We start from the raw sequence: 13,615 nt of genomic DNA, 5'->3' as shown, positions 1-13,615 counted from the left end.
GCCCTCAAGTGTACCTTCTGATTATAGTACACTGAACTTGAGACATCCCCGTCCCTGCCTCCTAAATTAGGTCTCCCAGATGCTGGAGGCTGGGTATGACAGCTCACACTTATCCCACCTTCTAATTATGCTAGATATGTAGCCTAACGCCCAGAGGTCTCCTCTCCCTGAACCATAATACGCGACTTGGACTATGTTCTCCTACTTTCCTGCGCCTGCTCCCATCCCAACTTGAAAGCTCAGAGCCTTCTGGACTCTAATTTCTGCTGTTTTCAACCCTCCAGAGTCTCGAGGGGGGAGGGGGGAGCAGTAGTACTAACTCAAAGATCCTTCAGATGTATATTTCATCATCAGAAAGTAGCTCACCAGGAGACAGGCTATTGAGAACTCAGCTCCTCTGTGTTGTAGGGCAAAGGCTGCGGGGGGAGGGCACGGAGTGTGAGAAGCTGGGGATGAGAACATTCAAGTTACTGCCTATTAAAATCCGAGACTTTTTAAAAGCAGGTGTGTGTTCCAGCCTGTATACCATAAGCACTGCTAGTAAACTCATTCTTACAAAAGTGTGTGCCCCAAGCTGGTGTTCCTGCTAGATTTGGGGGAGGTACAGACTAGAGTAATGCAGACCTTGCCTTGCTTAGTGTATGGGCAGATTCATAAAGGAATGGCTACATGAGTGCTGCTGGCCGGGGAGGAATACAGAGCAAGGACGGCACAGAGGCCAACTGCCTGGAGAGTTCTGGGCAGGATTCTAGGAAGAGGTGATACTCGAAAGAAGAGGAGGAGTTTGCCAGGTGACCGGGAGCATTCCAGGCAGAGGAAGAGCACGTGAGAGGCGGGAGGGAGCACAGCAAGGCTGAGCGCCGAACTGCAGTGGTCCAGTGCCCCGGAGCGAGCCTGGGCTGAGGGACGAGGGGAGACACAGGTGAGGAGCTGGCAGGGGCCAGTCGTCTACGCCTGGTCCACCAAGGAGTGTGGACTTCATCTTGTAGGAACAAGGTTTTAAACATGACACCAGGTAATAACGATGTTAACTGTACTCACTCATTATTTATGAAAGTCTGGAGAAATACAAACTTTGGGTTTGGCTTTGTAAAAGGAAAAATATTTTAACAGGCATGTGATACACGCTGATTAGAACTGAAAATATCATTAAATATGTCAACTTTTTAATGCATTTTTAAATGAAAAGCTTTATACATGTACAGCAGTGTTCACATTTACTGCTCATGGAAACTGATGTTCTCACATAGACTGCGAAAGAGGTTCATAAATAAAGTACACTGTCTGGGTTAAGAGAAACTGAAGTGGGCATTAAAATACCCGACTTTAGTACTCTCACGCAGGCAGCTCTGCCTCATATATTCTAAGATGCCTGTGTGCAAGGGATGTGGGTTTTAACGCAACTAATCTTACGTAGAGGAGCTTTTTTCCTCCAGACGATTCATTAATTGAGAAATCACCGTATCTCGCTATGTTAGTTGCCCTAATTGGACAGATAAGAAACCCCCTATGAGGGAATTCATTTTTCTTTCCTGATATGGTTCTCTTACCACCAGGGTAATGGAGAAGTAAGAGCTATCATTATAAACAGATAAAAAATAAACAGGAGCGGGAAAAGAAATCTTCGGTGGAAGAAGTTCGGAATTTTTTGTTTGTACATTTGTTTGTTTTACCCCAATACTGTATGAATAAAGGTGTCAGTGGAAAAGCAGCTTACAGCGTGTCCTGATGTGAGAAGGGGCATCCAGGCCTTTCTTCTTCAGGCAGGATTGCTGTACATCATTCAAGACTGGGAGGAAGCTGTTTATCCTACATCTGAGATTGACTACCATCAGAAGGACGTTCTGATCCTTCTTCATTACCCATTTTCATAGCACACCAGTTACAACTTTATGACATGGTAGTGCATCCTTTTTTGTTTTTTAACATCTTTATTAGAGCATAATTGCTTTACAATGGTGTGTTAGTTTCTGCTGTATAACAAAGTGAATCAGTTATATGTATACAGATATCCCCATATCCCCTCCCCCTTGAGCTTCCCTCCCATGGTAGCGCATCTTAATGAAACCAGCAGCCTTACTGAATTCTTGGTGGATAAATGACATTAATTTAGGGGGAACAGTGGCTGTCTAAATAGTAACACATAGCCTCAAGGACTCCACAAGTGCATTACTATTATCAATAATAAATATTAAATTGCATGCTTTGGGGTATCAAGACATTTGTTCAGCACCTACTATAATCCCTAAGAAGGTACTTTTAAAAAGAAAATATCGTAAAAATCCAACAGCTTCAAAACAACCTTATATTGAAAATTGTTATAATGGGCCTGAACTTCTGTCTTATTCATTAAATAAAATGCAGTATTTGGGGGAAGAAAGAAAATACAGAGTATGCCAGACACTTAAATCACAGAGTCCATAATCACAGCCTTTCTAAATCTTTAAACCACTAATATTTCTCTAGACTGGAATTCACCAGTTATAATGTGCACAGCCAGCACTGCCTGCTTGCACAATACACTGATCTATGAGACATTCCAACCCTGTTTGGGGTGGAGAAAGCAGAGATAATCTTAAATGTATGCTTCAGGAACATTGCTTTTAATGCCAACCCCAGTCGAGATAATTATCAAAAAGATACTTTTTGTTGCTGTTATCAGAAATTATTTGAAAGAATGCCAGGGGAAGTAAGACAGCCCGCAGGAAGGATGTGCTGGGTCTCTAAGGACTGAAGGGGGACTAAATCATTCTTATGCTTAAAAACAGCAACCCAAAGCAATCTGGGAAACAACGACGGAAGTTTTTGCTTCAGTCCTTGCAATGATATTGGAACTTCTCAAGGAGAAGATTATCAACCTTTCAGAGATGTTATACCTTTATAAAGGGGTCAGCCGTCACAAGTTCCTTGCACGTACATGAAACATAATAAAACGACCTGAATTTCAGATTTCCATCCTGTCCCCAATAAAGAGAGAAGAGATCAACTTGCTGTCTTTCAACCTTAGCTACCTGAGCACAACAAATGGATTTAGACTTTTACGACAGATAGCAGGTAAAAAATAAGCCGAAGAGATATCACATTGATTTGGGGAACAAAAACTGGAGGGAGACGAACAAAACACTTCTGGCAAGGGAACAGACAAGAAAGGAACACTGTGAGGTCATGAAGTGCAGGTAGCTTACTATCCATATAAATAAGACTTCCGATTGCCTTTGCGTTTGTCAGAGGACGCGAGCGGGGGCTCACGCTGAGTGCCGTAATGAGACCGAGGACTCAGAGGAGTCACAGGCAGTCAAAATACAGAAGAGGAGCCAGAAAAGAGATGCTGACTTGGGGATGATCATCAATAATGCACTAAGGAATAAAAAAATCAGAAGAATGTTTGGCAGCAGTGAAAACAGCAAACAAGACTGTGTGTGCAGCCTCGGAGAACAGGTCTGTGCTACTTATTCCGGGGCTGTTTAAGGCAGCAAGATCTCATTCACTCTGGGCAGGCCTGGCTTTTCCTACCCACTGGAAGAAATCGAATGAAATGCTGCGAGATGCAATGAAAGTCGATTCCAGGTTCAAAAGAATGGGGTTGGGGGCGGGGGGGGGGGAAGGGGGGCACGGGGCCGCAAGCAAAGACAATGCAGTTCCCAGCCTCACTGTAGTTTTACTACAAGCCCTCTGTTCCCTTTCCCTTCCCCGGGCTTATCATAATCCTATACTTTTAGGACGTGAAGAAGAGGGTTAACAGACTTAGATTAGCCAACTGTGAGAAGAGAAAGGTCGTACAGACTGCAGCCTTTGTAAACTCTGTGATAACATCACTCTTCGTAGAAATTTCTACGGCAGCAGAGCATGCATGAGAAAAATATGACATGCTAATCCTGAGGCAAAAGGTAAATAATATTTCTCTTTCTTACTGGTGTATTTTGTTCATGACTGTCCAGTCATTTAGTAGAACAGATCATTAAGGAGATGATCACTGAACTTCTAATCAGGTCCTGGGAAGGGCACGGCAGAGGTAACCCCAGCTGGCTGAGATCCTGATGTTTTCACAATCAAAGAGCATTCTGCAACTAAGCCACCCAGGGAATACTGAAACCTCCAAATAACGCCCAGTTAATCATGACTTCCTGTGTTCCTTTTAATGAGATTTTAATTTCACTGATTGCTAGCGACCACTGGTTGAACGAGCCCCGGAGCTGATTTTGACTTTGAGGAATTCTGCAAACTGGAATAATGAAGTGGTTCTATTTCTAAACTATTATTAATGATAACATGTTTACTGAGATTTAACATGCTCTATATGTAACAACTTGTAATCCCCGCAGGCGCTTGCCCTGTGAGGATGGAACTAGCATTTGCCCCGTTTTACAGAGGACACTGAGAGAGAAAGCACTGCGTGCCCAAGGTCACGCAGCTAGGGAGGGGATGGGGGGAGGACCTGAACTCCAGCAATATGGCTCTCCAGAGCTCGTGTACACAGCCACAGTGCGTGCTGCCTCTCAGATAGCTACCTCCTTAAAACATACAGTTACTGTTTGAAGATACTTAAAACCTGGGATTTAAGAAGCACTATTGGTGCCCTTCACGTATGGATCCTCTCCCCTACATCAAAGAGCAGGCGCCAGTGAAGCTTCCAACTCATCGAAAAGCCAATTTTGCTCCTGCAAAGCAATCACGAGGCTCCTATGAAGATCCCCTTGGGGATCCAAATAGTGAACCAAGAGAAGCAGCAAAGCAAAACACACATCGCAAAGCCCTCTGTGTCCTCCAGCTTGACTGTTTTAGAAAGAATTGGGGCTAATACTTCCCAACAGAACATACCATCATCTTTTTGATCTTAGTGTCTTTCAGCCAAAAATTTTCAGATGCCTCAACACTGAAAACACTTGACAGCTTGTCCCAGTTAAAGTAGTAGAAAAGTAAGAGCTTTGAGGATTATTTTGTTATTGATGTTTCTATGTCTTTTTTCCTGCTTTAAGAAAAAGAAAAAACAAAACTTTTTCCTTAGATGAAGGCTTCATCTTGTCAATGTAAGGGGGAAAAAAGTGTTGCCTGAATAGAAGATGGTAACAGAGTCGATTTAGTTTACATTAAATGACAATCTTTAGAAATTCACACATAAAATTCGTGAGAGATGAGTGTGTTTAAAACCACCTAAAAAAAACTGTGGTATTTGTATATATTGAGAAAAATGCCTCTAGCAGGCAGAGGGGGTGAGGAGATAGGCAGCTTCACTGCTTGCTTATGCTCTGTGTGAGGGCAGCCACACTGATAAATAGGGTGCAATTAACAACCTATGGCTTTCACCTAGAGCAGCACTGAAGACCTCACCATCCTCAGACCAGAGTGTTCAACGCCCAAAGACCCAGGGTGAGAAGTACTCCCAGCTGTTACTTTTCTTCCTCAACACTGACATCCCTTAGTTAATACGGCTGAGACTAGGCTAGGGCAGGGCTGAGGATGTGACCAATGGTCCATCACTCATTAGCTGCTTCAGGGCTTTGAACCCACTCCCAGTCATCGTAAGGAGCCACCATATGGACGGATCATCCTCTAAGCAATAAAGCCAGTCATTCTCCAAAACAAGGAATAAGAAAAACTGTGGTGAACGCAGGATCATGCGTGTGGTTTTGAAAGTCCAGTGCTTGGTAATAACATCAGGGAACTGACCCTGACAGCGAACTGTCAGGTAAATTGTCTTCACTAAATAGCCATCCTCTGGTGGAATTCCCTTGCTACCCAATACATTCCTGTCCATCGTCCCTAAAGAACCAGCAGCAACTGGTTCAGGGAATTTGTCTGCTTTTTATGCAAGAACAAGTAAAACAAAATCAGGATGCTAAACATTCAACCAATGCTGGAAGAGAGGGGGGGTAAATTCGACACCTAAGAGGTCCTTGGCAAGGATGGCCAGGCAGCAAGTGGGTAGTGGAGTGACTGGGACTGAGTTGAAGGTTTGGACTCCAAAGTGCAGAATGGTTATTCAAGAAACTTCAAAAGGATATTGTTTGTAAGTTTTCATCCCTATTTATATATCCAGAAACAGGTATTTTTTTCTAGAAGAGCAAAAATGAAATAGTCACCTGGTCCCATTAAATGTTATTTCCATCATAGACATTAGGGACAGGGACTTTTTTAAATTGCAGGAAACTCTGAACTAAAAAAAGAAAACACATCAATCACCCATTAGAAGCATAACTAAGTAAACAGGGTGTTAGGCAACAGGAAAAGCATGATCCAAGTTGCCCACGCCGATGCATAAGAGAACTTATTTTTAAATGTAGTGATGGTAGATTAAATAATTTCTAGCTGCTATTAGAATAGAATTGAACGTGAGATATAATACCAAGTCTAACTGAAAAGAAGCAATAGGTTGAAACCTTAAGAACAAATTAGAAACATGGTCAAACACCAACTAAATGGTTATTAGAAACTAAACTAAAAAAAAAAAAAGACAAAACCTCATCCAACATATATTTCAATAAGGTAAGAATGCAGCTAATGACAAAGTAAAGGAGGACAATTATATCTCTTCACCAATGCACCTTATCCAAGATGCAGCTGCCTGGGATTACAAAAGAGAAGCAGAAAAGACTGCAGGGTCCTGGCATTTGATATGCAGGCTCTCATAAGACAAATGAGGCGCCCTGTTCACAACCAAATGACATTGTGGCAAGATTATACAGGGGATTTATTTCTGGCTGGCTGGAGGTCAGTCAAATATATATGTTTTCCATTTCCCAAAAGTTGATCTGCCATAGGCCCACAGCGTGCTGTTCAAACATACATTCAATCCTTACTGTAGCAGAGTCCGAAATTTGGCAGTGTTCTAGATGAGATACGGGCATAAGGCTTTTAATGAGAAATGGTGAGATAAAAATGATGAATTCATTCTTGCCTGGGTAATGCAGTAAAAAATGATTGCACTCCAGCTTCTGGTTTCCGAGACATAAAGCTCCAGGATGCCCATCCGGCTTAGCCCATGAATCTGAACAGTACAAATGCAGATCCCAACTTCGGCTGCTGACACATGCCGGCAATTTGACTGAGACCAAAACAACCCAACAGCAAAGAAGAACCTCATACATTTTTATAGCATGTACACGGGTATGTCTTCAGTGAACTCGATCATTCATTCATCCAAGAAATCAACAAATATTTATTGGTATCTACTAAGCACTCAATATTATTTTATTCTTCTAGTGTTCTAAGGTACACCTGTCAAGAAAGCAGAAGAAAACCCTGTGTGCATGGAGCTGGGTCCAGTAATGAGTGTACTTTCTCAGCAGAGCCACTGAACGCCCAGCATTTTCCAGAAACTACCTTTTACCAGGCATTACTAGCCACAGTGCCCAAACAGAGTCCAAAGTGGCAGAAACCTAGGAACCTGGACTAGGAGGGGATGCCATAGTGAAATAATGGAGAGGAACTAGCTTCAGTTCTAAGGACCACCCAGATTACCTAGATGGGTAAAGTAACAAGCACTTACTATCTGGGATTACTGAGTGGATGTTATAAACACTTTCAAAACTTGCTGGTCTGCACAATCCTATTAATCATAAAAGTGTTATAAATCACTACTGGGAGAACATAAGAGTTTCCTTCAACTTACACACTTCTCCAGTGATGGAACTTCCCATGACAAACATCTAAATCAGACTAGAAAAACAAAGCCAAGAACAGAGCATTACTCTAAGTTGTGTGCCTGGTCTGAGACTATCATTAGCGTTGGAATATTCAGCTCCTGGTTAGGAAGTGGGAGAATGGTGACCTAAGAAATGACAGTCTGCCTAAAAATAATCTAAAGGGATGTGAGTTAGAGTTTCAGTACGAGTTTGTCTGATGGGGGTGGGAGAGGTCTTGGAGGTAGTTCAAAACTATAATCCTCAAGAGCAATCAGGGGATGTTAGGATGACACTGTAATCAACTTTGAACAAGAACACCATGTGTTGCTACTGCCGCCTGATTACCGAGTCACAGGAGTACGGCATGTAAGTTCACGCTGCAGTTTTACATGTCAGATGGGGAGCACATACTGATTGCGCTCTATCAATAAAGAATTAATGAATGAGCAGGGAATCTGTATAGGAGACAGAATCCCAGGAGGGGTGACCCCACAGTGGGGGTTCTTACAGGGGGTGCTCCTGCAGGCACTGGCTGCGACCGACCGAGGGCCTGGCCCCCTGAGAAGTCTGTGTAAATCCTCGTGATTACAGATGGCTCCTCCTCCCTTACGGGAAATGGTGTAGGACTTTATGATCTACTGGTTCGGTATTAAATCGTTTCCCAAACTGGCCAATTAGGTGCCTACTGAATTCTTCTGGTCCAAGATCACGTCTAAGCATGATGTTGATTTCTAACGAGTTATAAGGGAGATGCGAGGCTTTAAAAAGCTGTAGAGCCTTATGTCAATAGCCTGCTTCAAGAGGAAACAACTGTACTTGTATTTTGCTCAGAAAACTACTCTTAAGCTAACTTTATCTAGGTCTGCAGAGCCGATATGCTATGTATGAAGGAAGAAAACAGGATGGCGCACTCTACAGGGGTCAGAAACTCAGATGTCTCCAGGGGCCAGGGAGATCATGTGAGTCATTCAGAGAGGAGGGGGCAGAATTTTTCCATCTAGGAATTTATGCCAGTTGTTTTCAGATCTGGTTTTTCTAAGACAAGCCAGAGTGGATCTTACGTCCGCTCTCTCTCCATTTTTAAAGGTTGGCAACTGATCCCCAAATTTAATAACATTGTCTAAGCCAGACAGAAAATACATTTGTAGGGAAGATCCAAGCCTGGGCCACTAGGTGGTAACCTCTGCAGTACAGCAAAAGAAAATAAATAAATAAATAAAAATTAAAAAAAAAAAAAACAGAAGGAACTGCTGGGAACCGGAGCCGGGGCAGAAAAAAGGATGCGGGATGGACTAGTGACTAAAATGTGGTTCCGAGGCTCTGCAGTAAAAACTTGAAGCTCAACAGATTTCAATTTTGGTATGCCAACAGAGGAAAAAAATTCCACAGGCAGAGAGACACTCAATTAAGACTGCCTAGGCTCATTTCCTCAAGAACTGTGATTAAATTAAGACATGAGATAGAAAATGCAGGCTGAAGTAATTTTAAAAATCAGTTTTTCACAGTTTGGGACTTATTTTTTAACATATTCCAACACAAGGCGTCATGGTTTAAAGTCAGGGGAAAGTGTATAATACATAATGAAGGTTGAGCTTTTGCATACCAAATGCAGTTAAAGAAATGGAACAAAACAACACAGTCAGCAGTGAAGCACCAAGTGTGCACCAACTTGAAAAGAGGGCTTGTCTATTAAAAAAAACCTATACAGCATGCAGAATCCCAAAACGGGTGCATACACAACCTAGATTTTCCTCTTCTGTCAAGTATGAGGCGCTCACCAATGAAATATGAGCACAAAGGAAGGCACATTTTGGTTCTTCTTCCTCTTTAATATTCCTTGCTTTTGAAAATGGGCTGCAAATAGCACATCTCAATAGCACATTTGAAAGATATGTTACGCTACCATGGCATAACCTAAACACAGCACAATAAATATTTCTTGTCTACACCAAGAATGTAGACAGTTTAAAAGAAGACAATTTTAAAAGATAGAAGATGGGGCTTCCCTGGTGGCGCAGTGGTTGAGAGTCCGCCTGCTGATGCAGGGGACACGGGTTTGTGCCCTGGTCCAGGAATATCCCACGTGGCACGGAACGGCTGGGCCTGAGAGCCATGGCCGCTGAGCCTGCGCTCCGCAACAGGAGAGGCCACAACAGTGATAGGCCCGCATACCGCCAAAAAAAAGATAGAAGATGGGCAAGAATACCACAGGGCCAGCAGTGGCTACTGTGGCTGATGCCCCACAATCAGTTCATGGGTAACTCAGCGCCCCACCCCCATGGGGCCTGTTTAGGGCTGGGCAGATGGATGGTAAGCCAATGTGGACCACTGACAGAGGGGGAAAGGCTTGCTGGGGGCTTCTAAGAAAGAAACCTTCTTGCTCCTTAGTAAGGACCACAAAAAGCCAAATGTGAAGGAGGAAACATGCAGCACTTTTTGCCCTGGACAGCCTCTTAGGACAGTGACGGGAATGAGACTTGGGATAAAAGTCAAAGCTGTGGAGAACCGGGCTAAGAGAGGAAAGAACGAAGGTCCTGATCGATGTCGCTGCGATGCTTAACAACCCTGAAACCTTCCCTTCCTCTAGGCATTTCCAGTTGTATAAGCTAGGAGTCCTTCTTGTGAAAACCATTTTAACAGCCTTTTCTGCTACTTGTAGCTTAAATCACTCCAACTGAAAATGCACTTTCCCCTGGAGAATCATTCAAATTCTTCAAAATGTTAAGGGTCCATTTTCACCCAGTGTGGTTTCTGGGTGAAAATCAGTGATAGGCACTGATTTTGTTCCTACAAAAACATAGAACTACAGAGAAAAAGATTCCCTTGGTCTTATCAGTTTCTTAAAACACTGTAATCTGCCAGGAATGATGTATTTTATTTGGAAATGAATGTCAACAGGCTAAATACAAATGGAGCCATTTTTTCACACTATCCGAGAGAGATTCCTTTGGAGTCTCCACAATGGAAAACCTTCTGGGTTTGACCCAACCAATTTCTTTTGCCAGTTCTGGAATACAGTCTTACACCAACCCGTGAACAGCTTAAGTGAATGGCAAGAGTACATACCAGTACCCAAGACATTAATAAAGACAGAACTTTCATTGCTATGAGCACAAGGAAATGACAGTCTCAAATATTATACGAACATAATTTGTTCTTAAAACACTATCTACAAGAATTGCTACACCGTCAATAACCATCTTCCCACCTACCAAGAAAAAAGCAGTACTTGAGGTTAGGTGTGTAGTAAATGATACTCATAATACAGTTACTAGTAAAGAAATATCAACATTGCTGATTTCAATATTTATACACAATGCTCAATGCAAATATTTAAATATCATTTCATGGGCTTTTTTTTTTTTTTTTTTTTCTTTGCGGTACGCGGGCCTCACTGTTGTGGCCTCTCTCGCTGCGGAGCACAGGCTCTGGACGCACAGGCTCAGCGGCCATGGCTCACGGGCCCAGCCGCTCCGCGGCATGTGGGATCTTCCCGTACCTGGACACGAACCCGTGTCCCCTGCATCGGCAGGCGGGCTCTCAACCACTGCGCCACTAGGGAAGCCCTGTTTTTTTTTCATTGAGATGAAATTCACATAACAAGTAACTCTTTTTAAAGTGAATAATCTGGTGGTATTTAGTACATTCAAAATGTTGTGCAACCACAACCTCTATCTAGTTCTAAAACACTTTCATTTCCCTGTAAGAAAACCCCACACCCATTAGGCAGCCACTCCCCATCCCCATCTCCTGGCAACAACTAATCCGTTTTCTGTCTCTGTGGATTTACCTATCCTGAATATTTATATGAAATGGAATCATATATAATATGTGACCTTTTGTGTCTAGTTACTTCAGTTAGCATAATGCTTTCAAGGTTCATTTCATAGAATTTAAATAAACTTAAAAATTATGCCAGAAAGAGTGTTCATTTTAGAACTCCCACAGCTACAGAGACCCTGTATGGGCCCAAACAAAGAAAACTAATGACAGACAAAGTTAAAGCCTTCAGGTCATAAAAATCAACTGTACAAACGCAGAATAAGAGCACACTGGGTAAGTAGCATCCGGAGGGAAAAAGATTCTAAAAGGGGATGCAGGAAGGGAGTGACATGCAATAAATATGTCAAAAACAATGAGATCTCAGTGATAAGTGCGTACGTCTACAGTAATTTACAGACTTCTCTGGATATTTGAAATAATAATAAAAACATGAAAAAAATTAAAATAGAGTAAATAGTTTTTTGGCTGAGAAGTTCAATGTAAAACAATGACATCTATTTTATTTAAATTTCTCATATAGTATTTGATGCCATTAGCTGAAATGTAGTATTCCCCTCACAAATGAGGCGTCCCCAAGCCCTGCAACCCCCCTATCGCATTAGGAATTTGGAGTGCGTATACAATACTGACAGGCACTACCCTTCAGGAGGATTCAGAAAAACTACAGGGCATCAGGAGAGATGAGATAGAGGCGGTTTTAAAAAGGATATTGCCACCCAAGAAAGTTCATTAAGAAAAGGAGATAAGGCGAAGCTTTGGCAGTTTTAAATATTTGAATAAATACTTGAAAAAGGGATTAGATGTGTTCTGCATTGCTCCAGAGGCCAGAAATTAAAGAGACTGCATCTGGCTCGGGATAAAGACCTTCCAACCAGTAATTCACAACAATGGTGCCTCTCACCAGGGGAAGCTCCTCAGCAGTAGAGACAGTCAGAGAGCTAGTAAGCCCCTCGACCACCTCTCCTTCCCCGCCCCCTCGGCCCGTCCAGACACACAGGACCCCAGGCTTAGAAGGGCTCTGTGCTTGTTTTAATGCTCCGCAGTCACCATTTTGAACTCATTAATTTTAGAACAAGGGACCCTGCATTTTCATCTTGCACTGGGCTGTGCAAATTATGTAGTCAATCCCGTGTGTAGATGCAGAAGAAATACTATAATCTGACGAAGTTGGCAGTGGTATTTGGTTGGTTAATGTAAAAAGGCAGTTTAAGCAGGGAAACATAAACTGTGATACAAATAAATCTTAAGATTAATGTTTTAACTTAAATCACATTAATGTACACTCCTTTACCAATATAGTGATGTAGGGTCAAGGCCATTTAAAAAATCCTAGAGGGCTTCCCTGGTGGCACAGTGGTTGGGAGTCCGCCTGCCGATGCAGGGGACACGGGTTCATGCCCCGGTCCGGGAGGATTCCACATGCCATGGAGCGGCTGGGCCCGTGAGCCATGGCCACTGGGCCTGCACGTCCGGAGCCTGTGCTCTGTGATGGGAGAGGCCACAGCAGTGAGAGGCCCGCATACCACAAAAAAAAAAAAAATCCTAGATTTAAAAAATCTCTTCTTTTACAATTGTCTTTTCTATACAGAATTTAATAACAGTTTGTGCTTAACAATTTATCTTTTTTCTTAATGAATTGTTTTTTGGTTTTTTAAAAAAATATTTATTTTATTTATTTATTTTCCCTGTTTTTGGCTGCATCGGGTCTTAGTTGTGGCACACAGGATCTTTGTGGAGGCATGTGGGATCTTCTTCGTACGGCGTGCGGTCTGCTTGGGTTTCTCTCTAGCTGCAGCACACGGGCTTCTCTCCACTTGTGGTGATGGGCTTTCTCTCTCTAGTTGTGGCGCGCAGGCTCCAGGGTGTGTGGGCTCTGTAGTTTGCGGCACGCGGGCTCTCTCTTTGAGGCGCGTGAGCTCAGTAGTGGTGGTGCATGGGCTTAGTTGCCCCGAGGCATGTGGGATCTTAGTTCCCTCAACAGGGATCGAACCCGCATCCTCTGCTTTGGACGGTGGATTCTTTACCACTGGACCACCAGGGAAGTCCCAACAATTTGCCTTTTTAAAAAATAATTTTTATTGGGGTAGAGTTGATTTACAAGGCTGTATTAGTTTCTGGTGTACAGCAAAGTGAATCAGTTATACATATATCCACTCTTTTTTTAGATTCTTTTCCCATGTAGGTAACAATTTGCCTTTATTAATAGATTT

General features: G+C 42.7%; 1 protein-coding gene across 5 annotated transcripts in view; it reads right to left on the bottom strand.

Annotated features, from left to right (window-relative positions):
* The window catches only part of STK39 (serine/threonine kinase 39), a 476,424-nt gene that overhangs the window by 27,360 nt on the left and 435,449 nt on the right, over positions 1-13,615 (bottom strand). Inside the window, exon 17 of one of the 5 annotated variants that reach the window (XM_027129200.1) lies at positions 11,325-11,355. The exons of the other annotated variants lie outside the window; for them this stretch is intronic. Within the exon in view, the coding sequence (XP_026985001.1) occupies positions 11,345-11,355 (11 nt within the window). The 3' untranslated portion in view covers positions 11,325-11,344. Of the gene's footprint in view, positions 1-11,324; positions 11,356-13,615 lie in introns of those variants that run through there. 5 annotated transcript variants of the gene reach the window in all.

The sequence above is a fragment of the Aethalodelphis obliquidens genome, unplaced genomic scaffold (assembly GCF_003676395.1).
Source record: "Aethalodelphis obliquidens isolate GAN/ISIS:26980383/991018 unplaced genomic scaffold, ASM367639v1 scaffold2, whole genome shotgun sequence".
Taxonomy (NCBI): domain Eukaryota; kingdom Metazoa; phylum Chordata; class Mammalia; order Artiodactyla; family Delphinidae; genus Aethalodelphis; species Aethalodelphis obliquidens.
The sequence above is the reverse complement of the archived record's forward strand: the minus strand, read 5'-3'. Positions and strand labels throughout refer to the sequence as shown.